We start from the raw sequence: 24,341 nt of genomic DNA, 5'->3' as shown, positions 1-24,341 counted from the left end.
AACCAGAGGGTACAGCATGTTCCCAAGTGCAATTTTTAGCAAAGCTTTCAAGCCAAACAGAATGTCCTTTGGCTGACTGGAGTCAAAGCCTAACACAATAATGTGCATTTGTGAGGCAAAATCCTTCTTGAATGAGACAGAACCGGGAGCAGCTCGAGATTATTCACACTGAGTGTAAACAGTGGCAAAGGACAGAACTGCTGCCTTTCTGCTTCCATTTCCACTTCAGCTTCCCCCACACCTTTCCTCTAGGTTTGCACCTTTACTACCAAATGAAGGAATTGCAGAAGAATCTGCTGCAAAGCAACCCAGGAGTTCCAGGAGGTGTCCACTAAAACCTGTGAGCAGGGGCAACAGGCCCAGGGATGGTCTCACAGACCTCCGGGGCAAGAGAAATGCACTGGGCCTGATCCAAATCCTTCTAGAAGCCAAAGGAATGATTCAAAGGATGAAAAAAACTCCAGAATTAAAAAGGGGATTATGCTTGTACTGATAATGCACTTCACATCCACTTAGACTTGATTTAAAATAGTCCTTGCACTGATCTAGCAATGTTTATCCTCCTCAGGGATAAAAAATTATTTGGTTAACAAATAGAATGAGTTTCCCTTTGTGCTTTCACAAAAAACTGAAGAAATGCTGGACATTGACCAAAAAACTTCACCTTAAACAAGTGTTTACAGTCAGACACTGATTGTCAATAAAATCAGCTCAGGGATGGTGCTGCTGTCAGCACCTCGTTCTGGCTGGGTTTGTACCACTTGTAAAAACCTCCCAGAGTTTCAGTCCTTATTCCTGTGTTACCAGCAACAATCATTTCACAGCTGGGCATTGCCCCAATATGCTGGGAAATATTTCCAAAGGGAAATTAATCCACAAATTTTTGCTGCAACACCACGAATTTTGTCCCTCAGCACAGGCTCCGTGGTGACAAGAAGGGACCTGCAAGGCCTCTGAATGTCAGCCGGGGCACAGGAGAAGTTTGAGCTCGTGGGTTTGTTAAGGCACCTGGGTTTCTGGTTGCAAGGATCAGTTCCATGATTCCAATGTAAGTTTAGCCTGGAGCAGAGCTGATGACTTATTCATTGCTTTGCTCAGGTGTGCCTGGGCTGAAATGTACCTGCTGAAACAGGTATGGGCATCTGGGTGATGCACCATGAGGGAAGCATCAGCTTTCCCACAGTGCATCCCAATCCAGGGGGGCATTGTGACAGCACCTGTCTGCAGCATCTAAAATATACATTATTTTAGAGACTGACAGCACTAAAATTCCACATTTTGTTATTTTCTCATTAAAACAGAACCCTTACGCTGTACTGCATATATCCTGTTCACTCTCTAGAGGAAAAAAAAGTAATTTTATTGCCCAAAAAATTATAATCTGAGGAAAAAACATGTTTGATTTGAGATATGCTTCTTGCAAATGACCTGGCATTGCAATGAAGGATTGATGGAGTGGAAGAAAGAGAGGTCTAAGTCCAACTCTATGTGGACTGTTGGTTTGACAGTTGGTTTGTCATCTGCATCTGGAAATAAAAGAAACTGCCTGAAGGCAACAAAATAATTTTATCAGTCAAAAAGATTGTGTGTCAGCATTGTTGTCTTGAAAATAACCTCATTCCACAATGCATAAAAAAATATGTATTTATTAGTGAAGTATTCTGAGAGGAAAAGGCAAATTCACATAACCTGCTTCTTTCCCAATCCATGGTGTTTTCAGTTTGACCATCACAGGCTCAGGGATGACAACACTGAGGGAGGCACAAAAGCTCCTAAAAGTGAGGTCCTTTGGGAAAAAAATGGATTAATCCAGTCTGACGTCAGCAGCTCTTTAACCCTCAGCAGCCTGATCCTCGGAATGCTCAGGAGGATCCTTGGAATGCTCAGGACGATCCTTGGAATGCTCAGGACCTTTTCAAAGGTTTTGATGCCACGACAATTTTTTGCCCTTTTTTAATATACCTTTTATGTATTCTCAGTGCCCTTAGCATGCATACTTGTAATTCCTTAAGTCTGATAACATAACATAGTCCTGATATTCTATTAAGCCAGAAAACCAAACATCCTAAAGGCCTTGCAGTTAGAGGCCAGAAAGCCCTAAGCTATCTTGAAAAACCAAGGTCTCCTCTCAAATACATCCTGTAAACTAAGATTAAGCCCATTCAGGAAAAAATACTTCAGGATAAAAAGATACCACACTATTCATTCAAGCATCTCATTGGGGCATCTTTGTTAGATATGCTAATTTGCAAGGTCTATAAAATTGTATACGCGATCTATCGTGTGTACGCATTTCAGCGTGCTCCACCTTGGTGAAGTGTTATACCACAAAAATCCTAATTAAATACCAAGGTAAAAACTCTTTAACCCTGAACCATGCCTAGCTCTTCATTTTAGGACCAAGGAAAAGACATCAGTTTACTTGCTGCGTGCCAAGCTGGAATCAAATGCAAGACCCCATCCACTGGGAGCGTGGATCGTGGCGGGATCGCAGCAGGACCGCAGCAGGATCGCTGCTGGATTTCAGCAGGATCCCAGCAGGATTTCAGCAGGATCCCAGCAGGAATTGCTCACCTGGGTGATGCAGGCGCCAGTGAAGGCCACGATGACGGCCACGATGTTGACAGTGAGCTGGAACTGCAGGAACTTGGAGATGCTGTCGTAGACGTTGCGGCCCCACATGACGGCCTTGACGATGCTGCTGAAGTTGTCATCTGTCAGGATGATGTCCGAGGCCTCCTTGGCCACGTCCGTGCCTGCAATGCCCTGGGGAAAGGGGTTGGGAATGAGATTCCCTGCTGGACAGCACAAATCTCCATAGTCAAAGCCCATAGCTTTTGATATTTCCTGGAATTTCACTTATTTGGCCTGGTTTTGATGCGAATTAGGCCGCAGAAAAGGGAACTGACAGAGAGCAGAGGAGTTCCTGTGGTGATGGCTCTGAGTGCTTTATCAGCTTAAAGACTACTGATCATCTGAGCTATTTTTGTCATTGATGATGGTTTTTTATTATCCATGAACAGAACTGGTAACAAAAATGAGAATTATGTGTCTTTATATATAGTTGGAGTATGCATGGAAGACACCTTTCCAATTAGTGGTGGATTTTACCACAGCAAAAGAGAACTCCAGTCTTGTGAAGAAAATGTTCATTTTTCTGTATGGGCACAGGATTCTGCATAAAGCCAATGATTAATTAGACAAGATCCTGAAGAAGTATCAAAACCAGCAATGCCAGTGAATCCAAGTGAATTAAAGGATTCTGAGTCAACATAACTCATTCCCACCAATATATTCCTTCACTGACAAGTAATAACTAAGCAACTTCACATTTAATGAATGGCAAAGCCCTTAGAGCAAATTCATAATGACACAAACATCAAGATTATACCATTGCAAAGCCAACATCAGCTTTTTTAAGTGCTGGTCCATCGTTGGTTCCATCCCCAGTCACTGCTACCACCTGCCTCTGTTCCACCTGTGTGCTGTCAATAATACCTGCAAAAAATGTATGTATGGGTGTGTGTTTACAGACATTTATGGGCAATAATTAGCAAGATAAAATGACCCTGTAAAAAAGCAGGGTCTGGATAATACAGATTGGATAACACCACACAGTTTTACAGAGATTAAAAAGGCAGATCTTTAAGGAAAATAATGATGAAAGCGGTGGCATCACCACCATCCACTACTAAACATTACCATTCAAATTTACATGGAAAGTTCTGATCCTGCATCATCAACACATCAACAAAACCTGCTCAGGCTTCAAAGGCAATGAGAGCAGCTCATTATGTCCTTCTGGCAGATTCCTGCCCTTTAAAGTTTTGTGTTACAGCCCAGCACTGATCAAACATTGATGGAAAGGATTTGCCAAAAACTTAAGTTCACGTTTAGGGCTCTCCAAAACTGGGACCCAGCTGTAATATCAGCTTTGCTAAGAGGCCTTCTTAACCTACAGATAAAAAAAGCCATTGATGATTTTTATTTAGCTGGAGAATTTAAGCAGCCATGTTCAATTCTGCCAAACAATGATTAAGGAGATACAAACTAATTTTTTATATTCTGGAACCAAGCATTTTAATAAATAGATATAATAAAATAATTTCTACTTTTGAAATCATTTGGGAGAAATAAAAAACACTTTTCACTTTTTGAATCAAGTTTTTCACACAACAAGGCTGCAGGGAATTATTTTCCACTTATGCAGATAAGGAAAGTCAGGAAAATAATGAAGAATTTTTCAGAGGCTACAGAAGCAGCCCAGGTTTTTATAGGATGAAGATCATTCACCACTCATGTTTCTATTTCCATGTCAGGGTCCATTTGAGTATGAGTCCAGAGCACAGGATTGTTGTGTAGGATACAAGAACACCTTTCCATATTGATAACTTAGGGGAGGAAAATGACAGAATTCCTTTTGCTAACACATTTTGCACAAAGTCATTACCTCCAAAAACAATTATCCAAACCTACCCAGTGTGAAAAGCTTTCACTCTGCTCTGAAAAAAAAATTCCCTCCCATATCAGATAACCAAGAAGAAATAGGAAATTGCAGATTACGGAGCAATAGCTGCCTCTTGGCAAGGTTCAGGCTTATCAGGCACCAGAAGATTGCAGTGCCCTGTGCAAGCAGTTAGTGCCCTGTATTTTTCAGAGTTATGAAAACGAGAAAAAAAAGCCCTATTCACTTTCCACTGGTAGTATGATCTCAGAAAAATGGCAATTACTCTGATAAGTTCTCACAATTGGAGCTTTCAGTTTGTTGGGGTGATTTGCCTTTGGTATTACTAAATAAACAGCAACATCATCTGTCACTACTGTCAAAAGCATTTACTTTGTCTTGTTATTAACACACTCTTTGATGTTAAATTAATAGTTTAAGCTTCTGAAAAAAAAAAGTCATTAAAATCTCTGGCTCATTAAGGTATTAACTGCTCCAAAGAGATCAATAGTATCTGCTCACAACTGGGCTCCAAGTGGGAGCACAACCCAAATCAAGGTGAAGAGGCTCAAACAAATGATCTCCTAATAGAGATAAATGGATAGAAATAGTGACTGTGCTGATGACTGTGCCACCAGCTGCCCTCCATCAGCCAACTCCTGCGTGCTGCCAAGTCATTCACAAGGTTTAGGAGACACTTTTATCCCAAAATCCAAACTATGCAGCCAGGATGAGCCCAGAGCACAGACCTGAGTGCAGCCATGGAAAACCAGACATAGAAAGGTCTCAGGTATCATCAGCACATGAGCCCTAGACCTCCCCTGCAGTGCCCACTGGGAGTGCCACAGGAAATACGTGGAATTCTGGGGATGGATTTCAGTGCTACCCATGGAAGAGAGAAGGACTTTGCAAAACTCCCATCTCCCATGTCAGATAAATTTCTAAAATGGAGCAGCCACGATTTTTGGGGATTCAGAGGATTTATCACAGCTCTGCCAACACTCCCTGACTTCTGCCTGCTCTTTTTAATCTGTTCCTCCTCCCTGCTTCCTCCCATTGCTGAATGTTTACCTTCTGACCAGCACGTGCCTCCTTCCAAACACATTAATGTTTGTTTTTAATATTCTGTTAATGGCTGTGATAAGGTTTCACCTCAAGAATTTTCTTCAGTATTGAGAAATGTGCTCAGATAAAATTCACAGTGTGAGGAGACCAAAGAGAAGAAGGATGCCCAGCAAGGACTCTCCCTTTGAGCTGTGGGGATTAATCTCTGATGTGATCAGGGAAAAATGTGACTGAGGGCATGAGCTAAGAGGCTGCCAGTAAAGAGAACATTCCCTGGCCTCTGCACTCAGTCCAAGTGGCTGAAAAGAAGCTCCAGTAATAATTAATCATGTCTAATAACCAGGAGATGTCTTCCAACTATATAGCTTTACTCCAGTTGAATGCTTACATACAGAATTTTAATAAAAATTAAGGTTTTCACGGGGTATTCTTCTACTCTCAGCAAAGCTTCCTGCCAAAACAGCCTTTGCTCTTTCATTGGCCTCTTCCCTCATGTTGAGCTGTTTGGCCATGACTTTCTTCTGTCAGAAAGAATTTCATTCAGCAGCCCCAGGAGCACACCTCGAGCAGAACATGACAGTGTGCTCCACACAGGGATCCCGCTGATGTGGCAGGAATTTGGGTAGGATATTTGGGCAGGAATTTGTCCTGTGGCTTGCATAAGACACAAGTTTCTCAGAGCAAGCAGCTTGTGTCAGATGAGGGTGAAGATCAGATTCAAAACAACCATGCAGAGCTGTCAAGGAGGGCTCTGAATGCATGAGCCTGCCATAAAAAGTACAAAATACAAGATACAAAACTGAAATATATCCTACATCTCCCACCTTCCTCCCATCTAACACTAAGCAAGCATTAAATCAAATCCACTCAGGATAATAACTCAGGGAATATCAACCAACAATGTCTCTTGTGCACCCGTGGCTCAGCTCAAACCCATCACAGCCAGCCCCAGGTTCAGGTTCTCCCTTTGTCACAGGACAAGTGCTGCTCTATTTACACAATCCTTGCTCGTCACCCTTAGAGTTGCATCAGTTAGAAACTCCAGGGAGAAAAAAAAAAAATCCTGGTTTAGAGATTTCTTTCTGCCTCTACTGCTTAAAACAGGCAGGAAAATTCATCTCCAGCTGAGGATTTCAGAGCTGAAGCCCAGTTCAGGGTTAGAGAGGCAGGAAAGCTGATCCTCCCAGAGATCACACAGATTTGTGTTTCTTTCACAATCTAAACATAGGTACAGCCACATATTTTAATAAACACATCCTCTTCAGGTTAGTTTGTAATACTTCCAAACTTCTGGAAGCTCCCCGCTAATGTAACAAGAATTTGCAAAGTCTGTCTGAAGGAGAAAGCTCAAATTTATTTCAGTTACATGCTTGGGTACCTGCCTGGATAGAAGTTTAAAGGTTTATATAAAAAAGTTTCATTACAGACAGCATTGGGAATTAAGTGAGAATTCCTCCCCGAAGTTCAGGATATCAATTCACACAATTGTCTGTATTTTGATTATTCTACCCTTCTCACAGCTTTGCACGTTAATGAGGTTATGAACATACTACCATGCCATGTAATAATAGTTGAAATATTTGAGTAATTAAGGGTAATTACTGAAAATCTTTTCTTCTTAAAGTTCCCTTTCTGTTTGATAACAAATTAGCCCTGCACGAGAATAGCTGTTTTTAATATCACAAAAAAAAAAAAAAATCCAGTCTAATTTAAATATATTGGAAGGCACCACTTCTTTAATTGGTTAACTGAGTATTTCTTTGATCTTTTCTATTCCTTCTGATGATATTTCCCATCAGTGTTAAACAATTGTTTCCTGCAGTGTTTTTAAAAGATAAACTGACAATTTTGAATTATTTCAGCAATAGCACTGTAACCTCATATCAGTATAAATTATATGTCATTTTACTTGTTATACTTTGAAATAGAGTTTAAAATGTAAAATAATACCAACAGGTGTTTTAAAACCCCTCCCAAAGTGTATTTTAGTGGGACTGAGATTTTGGTTTCACTGAAGCAGTTTGTGATGATAAACCACTCTGATGGGTGTTTTTTCAATCTACCTCTACTTCAAAGCCATAGATATTTGACTGCAAGTGTCTGCCCAGGCTGAAGTGCTGAACCATGCCTTTCTCTGGTCCCTAAGCAGCAGTGAAAACAAAAGTGAAAAATCAAAATGATCCTTCTGTTGGGTGGGATTGTGCTATGTTAAGGGGAAAAGAGATTCCCTCCAGCAGCTGTATGTCATTAAAAATTAAATATAAAAAAAAAGTTTATTTTCTGATGTGTGTTTTTAGCCTAGAGCAGATAGAATACATCAAAGGGGAGAAAATCCTCTCAATCCCTCAAGTGTCTGAGAAAAACATAACATTTTAACAAGAGGCCCAAAACTAGTGAACATTTAAATAGTTTCTTGTAACTTTTAATGGCCCTTGGAGTATTACCAGCCAAAAAATTCTATCATGATTTCCACAGACTCGTTCTTGAACTTTGTTAAGACACTTAATTGCTCTCTCGACCTTGTCACATCTTTAAAACATTAATTGTGGTACTTGCATATGGCATTCAGTAGGAGTAAATATCTTTTGGACTGTCAAAGTGCTTATGCTACAAACCATCAACAATTTGCTGTTCCTTTTTTCTCCAGCTCTCTATTGATTTCAATTTCCCTGGCAAAGGTTTCCTGCTCCTCTTGAAGGAAAATCCTGAATGATTCAGACGAGCACTCCTGAGGGACTTGGTTAATCCACTTAATGAAGCACAAATTGTTGTGTTTCTGAAACAAATCAGCTGTTGGGCTGAACAAGGGCTGTTCTCTGAGAACAGGGTCCTGGAACACAGGGTTTGAGATGCACTGGTGAGGAGACTTCACCTGTCCTTGTGTAGGTCTAACACTGACCCTCCAAACCTTTCCAATCTTGAACAAACCCCTGCTGGAAAACGATTTTGGAGCACACCTCCCCTAAATGTGTATTATTTATTAATTACACATAGGCAGTGCCATACTAATAAATTGTGTACATTATAAGATATAAATATTATATTATATTTATTTTATATTATATTATACAAATATTATATTTATTTTTAATTTCTATTATATATAAAAGGATGGGATGGAGATGATACGTTCTGTCCCCAGTTGCCCCTTCCAGCACCATGCCAGAGTTCCCTGCAATGATCCATTTCCACCTGATCTCAAGCCCAAAGGACCCAACTGATCCAATCTTCAAGTTCACAATGGGACTTCTGTTCTAGAGTCATTTAGGCAGTTTTTAAAATTGCATGATGCTCAAAAGCCGTTGTAATCAGTCATGTATGGAATCATAGAAACAAAACCTAATGGATTTCCTGCCTAAATGTGGATTAATATTGGAGTAGTCAAGAGCTGAAAACAGGTGTGTGATCAGCTGGATCTTAGCCTGAACTTTAGCTGCTCCAAGAATTGCTAAAAGGGACTCTCCAGACTTTCCAGGGCCTTAGCAAAGTATTCCAGCTCTTTCTTCATCAGGAAACAGCAACCTGCTGACAGGGCTTCTACCTGAGCATGGCCAAAAATGATGTTATTCCTGCTCAGAAACTGCCTGATTTCATCAGCCACGAAGCGTGAGCCTCAAAGTCAACTGAATAAGATGTCAAGTCATCAAAAGAAAGAAGAAAACTGCAAACCAAACCATCTTTAATGGGAGCATTCCATCTGCAGACAGCGTGGGGAGAGAATGGAGTTTGTATGGTGCGCTTCCTACAGGGCAGATTCTAAAAATACAGGAATCTAAAGGAAGCCAATGCAAATCAGACAGATTAGCCTATAGGGAAAATAGAATTGGCTGAAAATCCCCATCTCCACTGGGCAGCTCCAGTTCCACCATCCCAATAACTGCTGCTGTGACAAGAAAAGGTTTTTTTTCTCTTGGAATACTCCTTAGGATAATTCTGGGAGAAGAGATGCACTAGAGTGACTGGATTCACTGTGAATGAGATTGCTCTTGCTTCCCTCATAAAGCAGTGCAGGCAAAGACAAAAAAAAATCTATGTCCCCTCTTGTTTATATCTTGTTTCCCAGCAATATTTTCTTTCTTCATACCAAATGCACATTTTCCTTTCCCAGCTCGAGCCTCATTCCAGTTAAAAGTCACAAGGCAAATATGAGATTGCCTAGATCCACTTGCCAGGCATCTTATTACTATTTCTCTTATTCCTGCCAAGGAGTTTCCTATTATTTTCCATGTCAAGGCTGAGGTAGAACACAAACACGAGAGTGCACTCCTTGTGTAGTGTAGGGATGTACAGTTAAAGATGACAACTCAGGTGGGTTGGTAACAGTGAAATCAAAGCAGATGATGTGCTTCAACAACTTTATCATTGATTTCCACTCCCCCACAAGCAGTTTGCACCCACCTTTCACCAAAGTGTGTTTGTCCGTGGGGGAAGAGCGAGCAAGCACCCTGAGCTTTGGCCAGATTTTGTCAATCCGCTCCTGCTCGATCTGCAGGGAGGGAACACAAAAGAACACAAAGAGTAAAACCCCTGGCCTATGATGAGCAGAATTTATGTTATTGTGTCAGAAAATTCCCCTCATTGCTCAAACCTGCAGCTTTTCTCCAAAAGCACAGAAAAATTCCAGCAGCCATGGATGCTGCAAGTGAAGACAAGGCCAGTACTAACAGAGCTCAACTGCTGGCTAACACAGGTACATTTTTCCACAATACCTAACCAGCCTTTCTCATCATCTTTATGGATAATTCCACCCAGAATTGTCATTCTAGATAAAGGATACTGGAGTTTCTCAAAGCTGATCAAACCTGTTCACAAGTTTGTTGCTCTGCTCCACAGGAGAACCCAAATCTTCATTTAGCACCAATAATGGCAAGATTTTCTTGTGTAGCAACGGGAGCAAAGCCAGAATTGTTGCATTTAGTAACATTCCCAGGATTACACCCATCCATGCAGGGAGCAAATGTTTGTGTTCACAAAGTTATGATGGACTTAAGAGCCAGCAGAGATTTTTCTTTTTTAGAACTGTGTGTGAGCTCCATCTTTGATGAGGAGTTAAAAATCTTCCAAAGGACAGATTTTTTTTATGCAAATCATTGCTGTGAGTACATTAGAGAAAGTGGAATAAATTGAAGAAATGAGAGGAGCTGGTTCTCAGTACAGATTGCGTTTTAGGAGCAAAATTGCTGTTGAGTTCCCTCTCCTCCTTGCCATAAACCTGCTTTAATGGGCTTAGTTTTGGCTTCTTGTGGAGTAGTGCAGTGGTTCTAAAAACTGCAGAATTAGACCAACACTAAACTGATCCTGGAGGAGTAAAGAGTGGAATTTCACCACTGTTTTGAATTACAAATATTTAGTGGGAGAAGAAAGTAGGAATTTTTCCAAGTGGTCTTTACTGTTATGAGGCGCACACCAGTGCAGGAGAATATTTTGGTATTTTCACCGGGTTTTATTTACCTCTCCCTTCTCATTTCGGATCCTCCTGTTGAACTCCTTCCCCTCGAGGCAGAGGAAGTCCTCTCCGGGGTGGATGATGCCACATTTGATGGCGATGGCACGCGCAGTGTTGATGTTGTCCCCGGTGACCATGCGCACGGTGATCCCGGCTCGCTGGCACTTCCGGATGGCTTCTGGCACCTGCAGGTGATCCCTTAGGATTTTAGCTTTTGTATTTTTCAATTCCTGTGCTGCATTAGTGCATAACTCTAAACTCCATACAGAATGCTAGTTACTGTCTTCACATTTTGGTCAGACACAATTATTAATTACACATAGGTGCTGCCATACTAATAAATGGTGTTCATTATAAGATATACAACAATTCCTCTCTGGGCCTGAATCTCAAGGACACCTCACTGCCTCAGGCCCCAAAAAGTATAAACAGAAGTGAGCTGGGGGAGCAAACTGGGGGTAAATGACTTCATCACCTGCAGCTGGAACTGGAGCATTAACCCCTGATGTGTAAATGGCCCAGACTGAGAATTGTGTGAAAAACTCGTGCCCATGGCCCAGCTCGGGTGCAGCCTCTGGAGGCTGTGCCTGCCCAAGCTGTGCCTGCTGAGGGCTTTGATAAATACCCACTTTATTCTCTTAACCTTGCCTGCCCCCTGCTCTAGGGGCCCTCCAAGGCATCACACAGAAGCAAGGCAAAGGCAAAGAGAACTCCTGGATCAGAGATAAAACACAAGGCAGGTGTTCCTCTCCAGAAAAATTTCAGGCTAAGAAATGCCTGAAGTGGGAAGAGGAATCAGAAGTGTTTTATTGTTACTTGATTGTTGTGGAGTTGGGGTCACTCCACAGGCAAGGCAAATCTTTTATCAAGTAAAAAAAAATATCTTTTAGATCAGTTCCTTCAACTTTCTCCTGGATTGAATAAAAATGAGTGCTCTGCAGCTTTTCTGACCTTTAGCAAGCTGAACATAACTACTCCATTCATGTAAATATGAATGGAGAATACAAACATTCTGTACAGAAAATTATTTTACTTCTGATCCAAACCTTCCTTTCAACAAGATTTTAAAGGTTAGTGTGATTTAGCACTACTTAATTCATGCTTATCAACAGGTGGAATTCCTAAATACAGGAGTTTAAAATTAGTATTTTATGTGTTTGAAAATCATTAAAATGAAGCCTGACTTTACTTATGCCTTTTCATGCATGAGATAAACTTCTGTTGCACACAAAATGTATCAGGGAGAGAGATATATTCAGGATATAACAGGGGCTGTGAGATTAATGTAGGGGCTCCATTCTGACTTGGCATCATACACATCTTTTTTAAAAAAAATAATAAATTCAGGAATGAAAAGAAAAGATAGATTTCTAGTAATTAAATAAAGCTGTTTTAATACAGTGCTTCAGTAAATGAAGGCTATAGAAAGGGTCCATGTCTATAGCTCAGTTTCAGATGGGGAAAAAAATTCTGTTCCCTTAAACTACATCCTAATTAATTATAATTTCTAAGTAAATATCACTAACCAATTAATTCAGTCTCATCACATTTTTGCATTATTTTGCATTATTGCCATGAAAGCATTATTTCTTCAGGAGAAAAACAGCAATATTATTTAAAGTGAGAGAATAAGGAATGTGTTTAACATGTCCAGAACAGCCTGGATGTCATTCTTCAGCGCAGCACCACTTCTCTAAATTTCATTTTTAACCTACAAGAGTCTAGAGCACCCCAGGATTCATCATGAAGGCTGAAGCTCTTCACAGAACTACCGGGAAATGAACTGCCCTGCTCCGAAAATGGCAATGCACAATTATTAAAAAAATATTTTAAAAACACACAACTGTTTAAGAAAAGGTATCAAAATGGATATTACTGTGTGTATTCAGTGCACCTTGCTGATCACAACCTCCAGCACAGATATAAATGTGTTGTGCAACTCAATGCCAGTTTGAGTGGATTCATCTCATCCATTAGTGCAGAAAATGCTGACAAAAGGAGACACCATCTCCAACATTACACTGCTAATTTTATGTATTTCTAGATTTTTTTCATTTCCTCTGTAGCAGGGGACACCACTGAGGGCATTTATGACAACCCTTGCTCTGAGCCAGTGTGGCAAACCTTGAGCTTTAAGGGATTTCCTGGGGCCAGGAAGGCACTGAAAACCCTCAAGCCCTCCACCACACCAGAGATAATGGTTCTCCCAACCTGGGAATAATTTTACACCATGTTTGTGAATATTGACTAAAGGCAGTTTGTGGAGTTCCTGTTTTCCAAAATGCCTCCCTAACCCAACACCTCAGTGAAAAGCAGCACTTTTCCCCAGATTCCCAGGAAAATCCCTCCACCCTGAGTGTGTCCACAGGACGTGCTGTTTGCAGGACTCTGTCAACACAGATCACAACATCAAGGGCAGAATTCAGGGACAGAGCTTTATCTTCCCATTTCCTCCCCTCTAACTGGGGATATTTTCCCCACAAATTGTACACCCTGGAAAAATTATTTCCACCTGAAGGCTTTTATTGATGTGACCTAGGTTTCTATAGGGAAATGTATGATCAGGTCCAATCTGTTCCTCAAGCAAATGACCTCTGATCTCCCCAGTTTCCACATTCATAATCCTGCCTAAATCCCATTTGTCCGTTAGAAATGCTTTTGGTACCCACTTGGAGCTGTGGTGACCCTCGTGCATAGGACAGGACAGGTTTAGATGGAAATCTGGAAAACCAGCCCAATGGATGGACCGTGGAGGAGAAAAATAAATTACAGTGCAAGCAGCAAAAAAAAATGTTATTCCCATGAAGGGTCAGTCTCATTGAACAAGGTCAGGGGAGGACAGCCCCAGTTGCAAACACGTCTCAAACTCACATCTAACTGGAGAAATCATTCTGTTTTCCTCTCCTGTCATTTTCTGGACAGCTGGTGGGTGGTATCTGATTTAATAGTGTGTACAGTAATTACAGTTAAAATATTGTTCATATTTTTTTTATTGCTGTAAGGGAGAAAGAGTGTTGGCAGACTGAGTGGGCAGAGGAAGCAGATATTTTCCATCAGTTTTGCAGAGCTTAAGTACACATTTCACAATTTTTTGGTTTATTTTCTCTCTGCAAAGCAAAATTTCCAATGTAAGCACGCATGCACAAAGAATCCAATGCAGGAATATCTTTCCCAATCAGGTGACAAATAAATAGGAGATATTTGGAAGGGATTTACGTTCACCTCCCAGAAATAACAGACTGGAGGCGTTTTCTGGCAGATCAGTGTGAGCCAGTTCAGGCTCATTAAAATCAAGCCAGAAAGAGTGTCAGGATCAACAGAGAATCTCTGCAGGAGAAGGGCATCACTTTGTTTGTTCTCTTCCTGTGTATTTATCAAAGAAAAATAAAAAGCACGCCCACCAAATATAAATATCAAGCAAGTAGTTCAGTGCTTGCTAAATCCAGCAGCTGCTGATGGCTAAGCTGGTGTCTGAATTACCTGGGAATATGGAAAAGCCATGGGTGTCCGTGGTGGGCATTCCAGAGAAAACTCAACATTTGCTGTTAAATACCTCATTCAAAACGGGTTTTTTAGTGTATGGGGGAGATGTGAGTGCCAGAAAGCTCCCTGAGTTTCCCAAGAATATCTCTGGAAGCAGGAGGGAGGAAGGACTCCTCCAAAACAGCTGCTGTTCCCATGTGGGATCACTCCTGGATGCACAGGAGCCCACAGGATGTCCCACAGGATCCACAGGACAGCCCAACACCACCTCAGGGAAAAGGAGAATCCTGATTCTTCCCCAGAAAACACAGGAATGTAACTGAAGGGAAAGTAAAGGCTGCCAGGACTGGAACATTTTTATTGGAATTACCTGATTTATCACCTCCATCCAAATAAAACCTGACACCCGTGAATATTGAGAATATTGATAAAACAGCACTTTTAGTAAGAATTTTAATTTTTGTGTTCTTTTTTTTTCCCCCTACAGAAAGCACTTTGAAAATGCATAAGCTACAATGGGGAGTCAATTTAATGAGCAGATTTCATTTTGGCAAAATATTCCCTGAAAGTGTTCAACATCTTGCTATTTACATCAGCAATGGGGATTTCACACGTGCACATTGCAATACTCCAACCAAGTCAGATATTCCAAACTTAGAGAGTTTTCTGAACTTTATGTTTTTCTCCTGGCTCAGGGTTTATTGATACATTTATTTCCCCTAAGGTACTGCTTCTTATAATGTGCACAAGAGTAATAATTTAAACATTGGTTTAAATATTTTCATGATGATATTGCCACTTCAAAACAGTCAAAAGGGACAAGGTGGAAAAAACCAAAAAACCCAACGTCCACATCCCAAATGTCCAAATTTTGCTAAAATTACGAAATTGCAAATATTTTATCATGCATCTTGCACTAAAATAGAAATGTTCCTGCATGTTCTGGTGTTAACCTAAGAAATTCAATACAATATTCAAGTGTTTATTTAGAAATAAGTTGTTTTCCTGCCTTCATCTCTTTGATTCTTTACATAGAAGTCAAATCTGCCCTCTATTTTTAGCAGAATTATTCACTTTTACCTCAAGCTCCCAAAAAATTATTCCCTGCAAGATAAGAGCAGCTCTCTTACAAAACACCCTCCTAACAATCACATGAAAGGAGAGTTTGCAGCTGTTTTCCATAATAACTGCAAATCCCACTGCTCCCCAATCCCTCAGTCTGTCGCACCACACGGAACCTGACTTAAAGATGTTTTCTAACGTGGATCGTGATTTAATTTAGGAGTAAGAGAGTGTTGATCCACAGTTCCAGTGGCCACAGACGAAATATTTCTGAAAATACCTATATTTTCTGCAAAATATCCATATATGTGAGCTGGAGCATTAAAGGAGCACTGCAGACAGAACTTCTAAAGGACATTTTCCAACATTTTGAAAGCCTTGCAATGTCAGGCGTGGGGACAGATGGATTAGCAGCAGGAGACCATCTGATGACAGATAAAGTGGATGCTGTTTATCTGCTCTTTGTGGAGATAAGGAGTTTATCATCCAGTTGTCACCGACACAAGATTTACTTTTTATTTTAACCTTCATATTGAGGGAAAAAACTCAATAAAATCCATTCTGAGGCAAGGCACAGTTGTGCAGTCAGTGCCTGGGGTTGTGTCGTGTTAGTTCCAAAGTTACTGTCACCATTTCCAAACCCTAACATGGAATTAATTCTCCATTAGTTATCAAGCACCAAATAGAGAGATCAGAATTCTCTAACTCGACCCTTTGTATTTCTGTAGGAATGTAATTTACAAGTGTAGAAGCAGGGATGTGCTTCCAATGTGCACACCTACTACTGATTTACGCAGGTGAGTTGAGCTGAAATTTTATATATATTTGTACAAGCCATGTAATTGTGATATCCATGACAATTGCAGCCTTTCCTTGTTCAAATACAACATTAAAAACAAGTTTTCCTGGGTAGTCACTGGGTACAATATTAAGTAAAGTGACAACTATTACGATAAATGGCAAAAACTCCAGTTTCTCTGGAAACTGTCACTATAATCATGGCAATTTTAATCACTGCACTTGTCTTCCCTTCCTTCAGAGTTGTACATCACTGCACTGCTTAAAGGAAAATTCTTTAATGTGTGGGAGCATTACAAAACCTCTGCTGATCATCTCAGTCCTGCAGTCCAAAAAGCCCTATATTCCTTTATTTAAATATAGTTGAATTTTATCACCTTAATTATTTGGCTTTTTATCAAGTAAAACCCATTTCCAAAGCTGATTTTCAGCTTCTTTGAATGACCTAATTAAAAAAAGAGGTAAAACCTGTAAGAAACCTGCCATTCTGGTTATGTCCAGGTTTATATAAGATAAAAATTGGACGTACCTCTGGCCTTACTGGGTCTTCAATGCCAACGACACAGATGCAAGTCAGGTCAGATAAGATGTCGTTCTCGTTGTCCCAGTCAGGCTCAGGGCTGCTGGGGAAGTCTCTGAAGGCCACACAGATGGTTCTCAGCCCATCACAGGCCATGGGCTCAATCACTTTCTTCACCATCTCGTCCCTGTCGCGGGGCCTGAAGATCCGCGGTTCCCCAGCGGCGTTGAGGATCCTGGAACACCTGGTTTGGACAAGGAAAAGAGAATAAAAACAGAGTGTGATGCCTTAGGATTTCAGCTTGTGTGTTTTCCATCTCTTTGCACTCCTGCAGTTCTTTGGTGTGTAACTCCAAACTCCACACTCAGGGGCAGCTGCAGCTTTCCCATTTGGGGCAGACACAACAATTCCTCTCCAGGCCTGGCACTCAAGGACACCTCACTGCCTCAGGCCCCAGGGATGGGAACAAAAGGGACTTGGGGGAGCAAACCTGGGGGAAATGACTTCATTGCCTGGGACTGGAATTGGAACATTAACCCCAATGTGCAAATGCACCAAACTCATAAAAGTATAAAAACCCCTGACCCGTGGTCCATTTTGGGTGTAGGCCCTGGGGGCTTTGTCTGCCCTAAGTGTACCTGAAGGCCCTTCCATAAATAGAACTGCTTTTTATTCTCTTAACTCTGTCTAGCCTCTGTTTTTAGGTAGCCCCAAAAAGGCATCAAATGTGCATCTGCATGACTGCCATAGTATTTCCTGTATAAGCTCATTTCAGTCAATGCTTTCCTTTTCTGATGTCAGGTTTTAAGTTTCTGCTGTGAATTTCTAGCAGATTCACAACTGAAATATCAGAGAGAATTTGTAACTTATTGCACAGACACCAAGAGCCCCTCATGCATTATTTTCTCAATAATCAATGAGCTGGAGGCTTACAGCTAAATTGAAAAGTACTTATTTTCCAAATGGGTCAAACTTAAAGAATCCATTTGTAAATTACCAAAAGCAGATCCAATTCTTTGCTAAGAAAAACAAGCCAGAAATTTCCCAGAAGCACTTAAAAAAATTAACAAACAATAATAACAGCTCATGCTGCTGAGGTGTGTCACATTTCTGGTGCAGGCAGCAAAGTCCAAACCCCAGAATTCCCACATATTAGTGTCAGGATGCTTTGAATTTTGGAAAAAACGAGGCCAGGGATGCAGTGCACTCACTTCTTGAGAACAATCTCGGAGGCTCCTTTGCTGTACATGCGGAAGCTGCCATCTGGCATTTTAATGACCGTGCTCATGGACTTCCTCACGGAGTTGAAGGTGTAAACTTTGTAGAGCTTCTCCTCGGGGATGAGGCTCCTGACGGGCTCGTAATCCTGCTTCAGATCCAGGACAAACCCCAGGAGCCCACACTCTGTCTTGTTGCCCACCTGGCGAGGCAGCCCACCCTCTTTTTCTGGTGGCTGGAGAGAGGGGAAAAAAAATTGGAGATTAATTCCTCTAATTTCTCTGACTTCACAATTCAGAAGTTTAATATCTGATCTGTGCAGCCACAAGTCTTCCAGTTTTTAAAAGCAAGGTAAAAATTCCATGGAGCTCCAACAGACCTGAAGCATCTCCTCACAAGGAGAAACATTTCTCTAGACATTATTTGCCACATTTGGTCTCTTGCATTTCTTTCTTCTTAAATTAGACGTTGGCAGCTTGTGATGGTTGGGCGATCCATTAAAAAGGAAGTTACTTTCCTCAGGCTGAAAACCAAGCAATTCTCACTTGTCACGAACAGAGGATTTCCTTTTCTCTCTTGCTTAGAATTCCACTGCTTTGCTGATTTTCACAGCTTAAAAAGTGAGTTAAAGAAAGCTCTATCTTTTTTATTTTTTTCCTGCCAGGCATTTTTTATATAAAAATAAATCTCCATCCAACCATAACAACAAATCTCAGTGAAAAAAATCTATAGAATAATAGTCCTGTATCTAAATGTACCCGTTTCTAGAATTACTTTGGTCTGCTGCTTCAGACAAATAAATTCTATGTATGTTAGAGAAAATGGAGTAGGCTGAACACTGTGCAACTTCTACCAATTTTCAGTCCTTCTGAAGGAGAGAAGGAAGGACAAGGAAGACTTTAAATTCCGTTTCAAAACAGAAATAAATACTTAATTACAAACTTTCTTGGGAGTGTTGTACACTCCAAACAAAATATTCCTGTGCCAGGGCCCCAGACATCAAGTGGCCAATGTGTGAGCTATAAACTATTGATAACTTACATTTTCTTATGCTCAGTAGAATTAAATAGTGTTCCTTAAGCCAGGGCTAAACTTCCCTTATGGGAATAAACCAGGAAATCATCTCACAGCTATATTTTGCACTGAAAACAGATTTTGATTTGGCTCAAGCCAAGACTCTAAGTCATCATTTTCAATGTGAGTTAAACATTTACCTCACATTTTGCAGAATTAGGACTGCAGGACCGTATTCAGAATCCGTGTTTAATTTCACTTTAAAATCCGGTTTACTTCAGAAATGGGATTCCTAATAGAGAGAACTTCCTACATCGCCCCTCACTGGGATGAGGGCACACAAAGGGAAAGATTAAAGCTGCAAATCAGCCATCCTACTGGATTTGGATTCTTGCAACAAGTATGGCCACCAAAAGGGAAAGGGAGACCTTTTAATTGAGCATTAGTAATTAATTATCCCAGAAAACCACCCATTGCAGCTGGTTTAAAAAATGAAGGTCAGATAGATAACAGACTGGTCTAGAACTGAAGTAAACAAATAAACATTCAGTTTTCCAAAAGAATCACCTCCGTACCAGCAGGAAGATTGATACCTGGTGACAAGTAGACTAATGCCATTCTTTTTTCATAGAGAAGCAGCTACAAAGAACAACAGAGAATAACCCAAAAATCTCTGTCTGAAAGAGATTTATCCTTCCAAAAAGGATTGTAACATCTTTCTTTTATGTGAACCATCATTTTTACTGACTAATATGGGTCACTGTGGTGTTGCTGTGACATTTTAACATCACTCCAGGGTCACTGTAAAACAGTGACATTCAGCAAAAATGCCAGTGAGATACATTAATTTTTTTACCTGCTATAACAACTTGTCCTGCTGTAATCTAATTATACTGTGATGTGACTTCCCTCTGGATTCCTAAATTCACTTAAGAATCCCTAAATCAAAATGGGAGTGCTCGTAGTGAGGTGTATCTGGAATTCAGTGGATGTGAAACTCTCAAGAGTCAAAAAAAATACCTTTTAAAATCCAGTTTTGTTTACTTAAATAAGCTTTGTTTTCCTGGCATTGCAGGCACAGGGTTCCTGAAATCTGCCAAGAACTTCAGGTTTCTCAAAGCAAGACAGGAACCACCATCAGTGCCTGGGTAGTGATGGTTGCCAGAGAAGATCCATTCCTCTGGGCATATTAAATCCAACTCCTCTCATTTTAGATCTAAATCCTCATTTATGCTTCTCTTTGCCACTGAACTCAATGAAAATTGCCATTGAATTAAATGTGAATGTGGCCAGGCTACTGGAACACTCCTGGAACCCAAAGAAAGACAAAGTTTTCCATCAAAGTCAGACAATTCTAGACAATAATTAATTTATAGATATGATTTCATCATGACCTGATGCCAATGGAAATCAAGAAAATAAAAACCTGCCCACATGTCTCAACACAAAAAAACTAGCCATCAGAGTCCTTCCAAAATCCCCTTTATTTCAACAAAAAGTAGATCACACTCCCCTGTTCTTACCATGGCCTAAAAATAGATTTCTTTCAGGGAACATCTTTTGAATGCAAATACGTAAGCAAGGGGGAAAAAAAATACCCGTGAAAAGAAAAGGAACAGACACTTCGGAAAGGTTTCAAAATCTAACAAGTGGCCACCTCCCTGCAGAGCAGCTGCTGTCTCCATATTCTTTGTGCATTACATTAGGGGCAAGCATATGGTGCTGAGAGCTGGCACGGAGCACTTCCTTCCCTGCACTGTTCCAGCTCAAAATCTATATGCCAGGAGCAGCCTCCTTGCAGATTGTTCTTGACAATCCCTTGCAGAAGCTGCTGCCTCTGAAACTTCCTGCTGGGCTGGAGCTAAATTTATTTCTCGCTGAATTCTGCGGTTCATGGCACCTGGAAAACGAGGACAGCCCGGTGGGGTTACTCTGGAAGGGTTGGCTGGGAGCAGCTTCAGTGACCCCTCAGAGGATGGAACTGATGCCTTAGGATTTCAGCTTGTGTGTTTTCCATCTCTTTGCACTCCTGCAGTTCTTTGGTGTGTAACTCCAAACTCCACACACAGGGGCAGCTGCAGCTTTCCTATTTGGGGCAGACACAACAATTCCTCTCCAGGCCTGGCACTCAAGGACACCTCACTGCCTCAGGCCCCAGGGATGGGAACAAAAGGGACTTGGGGGAGCAAACCTGGGGGAAATGACTTCATTGCCTGGGGCTGGAATTGGAACATTAACCCCAATATGCAAATGGACCAAACTTGTAAAAGTATAAAACCCCGTAACCCGTGGTCCATTTTGGGTGTAGGCCCTGGGGGCTTTTTCTGGCCTAAGTGTACCTGAAGGGCCTTCAATAAACAGAACTGCTTTTTATTCCCTTAATTCTGTCTGGCCTCTGTTTTTAGGTAGTCCCAAAAAGGCATCATGACCCTTGGAAGAGGGGAGAGGGAAAGGCTTTGAGCTGGGATTTACCACAGGGAGCTCCAGCAAGGACCTTCTGCTCCCCACAGGTCACCTGCAATCTGTTCCATCACCTGCTTGGAAGGGACCGAGCCAGGATCTTCCCCCAGTCATGACCCTTGCAAATTTTTTTCAAACATTTCTCCCGAGCCTTTGGATTATTTACCCACAGCATTTCAATTGCAAGCAGCTACTGCCATGCAGAAGAACCCCCAGACAGATGTTTAAAAAGCCGTGGTTACACCCAGCAGATCAAAATAGGTTTCTAGGTCAAACTACAGCTGCGTTACCAAGGCTTAAAAATACCAATCCAAAGCCAGTATTGACCTGATACTGAGTTTGGATTACAAAGGGAATTTTCTGAATTTTTCACCGGGAAATAATTGACTAATAAAAGGGTTTAAGAAGAAAGATAACATTCTGGGCATAATTTAAAGAGGTGCTCCAACTTGTAAAATTAAATTAGGAAGTAATTCCCATTTTTGTCCTAAGTCTTTACTAAACCTCCCTTTTCTCACTGCCCCTTCTCTGCAAGAAGACCCAAGAAGTCCTTCCACATTAAAATGTCAGGATTTTCCATATTATCTGGATGTTGTATGTAACTCTCTTGTGTTCTAAAGACTGAACTAGTCCTTTAGAATAACAATGACATTAAATAGCTTTTATTAACATGGAAAACAAGCTGTGCTAGAATACTGTATCACTATTGAGTTTTCTGTTTCAACCCAGCATCTCAACAGGAAAACAGAGGAAAACAAAAACTTTTTAAAATTAAATTGCAAAAGATTTCCACTTCATACTCTAATTACTCAAACAAGAGACAAAATGGACCAGGATGCACAGGAATTTTTCTCTGTATAATTAAATATGTTATATGTAAAATTTAAAACAACCAAGAAGGATGAATGCTGTTCAAACTACGTGATATTTTTATTTTTTAATTCCTAATACTGCAAAAAGAACTACTAAAGGACTGTAGTCCTATCAGTGATATTCTCTTGCAACATAATTTAATAATATTTTAATGTAAGACACCTAAAGCAAGATTAAAACATCCCAATATATAACCAAATGTTCCAGCTTTTTGCAGATACAGCTTCCTTCAAATGACTTCAAGCTAAAACAACAGAGATTTTGCCTGTTTATCTTAGAGGAAAGCTGCAAAATGAAAGGGGTGTCTTTTTTAGCCAAGGATTAAGAATGGAAAACTTTTCTCAACTAAATAAAGTTTCCCATTACAAAATGGGAAACGGTTCCAGAAGCTCTGTTGGCAAGAGGATGGCAGTGAAATACCAGCCCTCAGCTGGTTCAGAATTTGTGTTTAGAATTTCTCTGGGACTCTGGAGCCAGAGCAATGGTTTGACCCCAGCTGGAAACCAAAAAAGGAGCCTCTTGGCTCACTAGCCCTTCCCCCTGAGATGGTACAGGGAGGAAAACCAGAAATATATCAGCCCCTGACTGAGATAAGAACAGATTCCCTACAAACACCTGGCAGCAGCTGTGCACCCTTAAAATGCTGTGAATTTATTTCCACGGGGTCTCTATGTGGGAATAAAAATCAGCTTTTCTATCTCGGCAGCCTGGGATCCTTGCAGCCTCGAGGGCAGACCTGGAACAATAGCATTGATGACAGTTTGTCCTCACAGAGTTTGGAAGTTTCTGTGAGGTTTCCCTGCTAATGGTGAACTAGTTGCTTGCTTTACAGGATGATTTGTGGTACCACACAGCTGCTTCCCAGCTCAGAACCAGCACTGCAAGGTACAGGGCTGCTGAAATTCAGTTAAAATAAAGTCAAAAGTCAGCTTGAATTGAGGTCAGCAGAAGGGATTGGAGAACAGTCATGGACTTGGGGCTGGTTGTGTAACCTCCCTGGCACCAGGAGATCCAGATTGCAGGATTTTCACACTGTCCTGAGCTCCCTCACTGCATTTAAAGCCCAACACTTCAAACTTTGAAGCTTTGGTGGTTTTTTCCTACTCTTTTGCACAATGCTGAGTAGGTTCCCATCAGTGTTCCCATTCACCTATATTCACCTGTTCATCAGAAAGTAAATTGATCTCCTTTTAAACTTGAAAAGACTAAAAATATTTTTACACTGAGCTGATACAGATCTCTCCCTTTACTTCATTTCAGTTCCCAAAAACTTAAGGAGAGTGAGCTTCTGAATCCCTGACTTTGACAAGTTTGCACCATTTTTTGGGTCCAATGATTGCACATCCATAATTTCAAAGCCCTATGGCTCATACATTTGGAAATTAGCTTGAAACCAGACAACAAAAAATGCTTGGAAACCCTTTAGCAGATGCTTTACATGCCCTGGTACCTGAGATTTGATATATTTTCCAAATATTATTGGATTTGTTACATGTGGTACATAATGGTGTTACACAGTGCTTGTACAGAAGACAGAAAAATATTTAATGTTTGTAGAAGTGTTAATACAGCTTCTTCAAAATAAAATAATTATAGGCTTAAACAGGAACTTTGATTGTGAAGAGCTTCTGACAGAGAAGAGAAAAAAAAAAAAAAGACAACATTCACCTCTAACAGTGCCACCAATTTTCAGAGAGGAAGAATCAAACAGGTGATGGGAGAAGGAAAAGTGGTTTTTGCTAATTCCCACTGTATTGCCAGCTGTCTCCCTTTCCCCCTTACATATTTCCTGCATGATTTAGACACTTAAACATCTCTGTAGCAGACAGGAGGTCACGGAGCTGTTGTAACAGCAGAAAGTTTGAACTCAAAATTGGATCAAGTGAAAAAATTGGGTTTTACTGATTGTATCAGTAATCCAGCACATCAGCAGCATTCCCAGGCGTCACACAGGACTG

At 40.8% G+C, this 24,341-nt stretch overlaps 1 protein-coding gene across 5 annotated transcripts in view; it reads right to left on the bottom strand.

Annotated features, from left to right (window-relative positions):
* The window catches only part of ATP2B2 (ATPase plasma membrane Ca2+ transporting 2), a 397,314-nt gene that overhangs the window by 34,361 nt on the left and 338,612 nt on the right, over positions 1 to 24,341 (bottom strand). For all 5 annotated transcript variants that reach the window (XM_053953504.1, XM_053953505.1, XM_053953502.1 and 2 more), the window contains 6 exons: positions 18,030 to 18,271; positions 16,828 to 17,062; positions 10,961 to 11,140; positions 9,908 to 9,995; positions 3,392 to 3,498; positions 2,575 to 2,766 (listed from right to left, as the gene is read on the bottom strand). In XM_053953504.1, the coding sequence (XP_053809479.1) occupies positions 2,575 to 2,766; positions 3,392 to 3,498; positions 9,908 to 9,995; positions 10,961 to 11,140; positions 16,828 to 17,062; positions 18,030 to 18,271 (1,044 nt within the window). The remainder of the gene's footprint in view (positions 1 to 2,574; positions 2,767 to 3,391; positions 3,499 to 9,907; positions 9,996 to 10,960; positions 11,141 to 16,827; positions 17,063 to 18,029; positions 18,272 to 24,341) is intronic.

This window comes from Vidua chalybeata, chromosome 12, assembly GCF_026979565.1.
Source record: "Vidua chalybeata isolate OUT-0048 chromosome 12, bVidCha1 merged haplotype, whole genome shotgun sequence".
Taxonomy (NCBI): Eukaryota; Metazoa; Chordata; class Aves; order Passeriformes; family Viduidae; genus Vidua; species Vidua chalybeata.
This window is presented reverse-complemented; position numbering and strand designations above follow the sequence as displayed.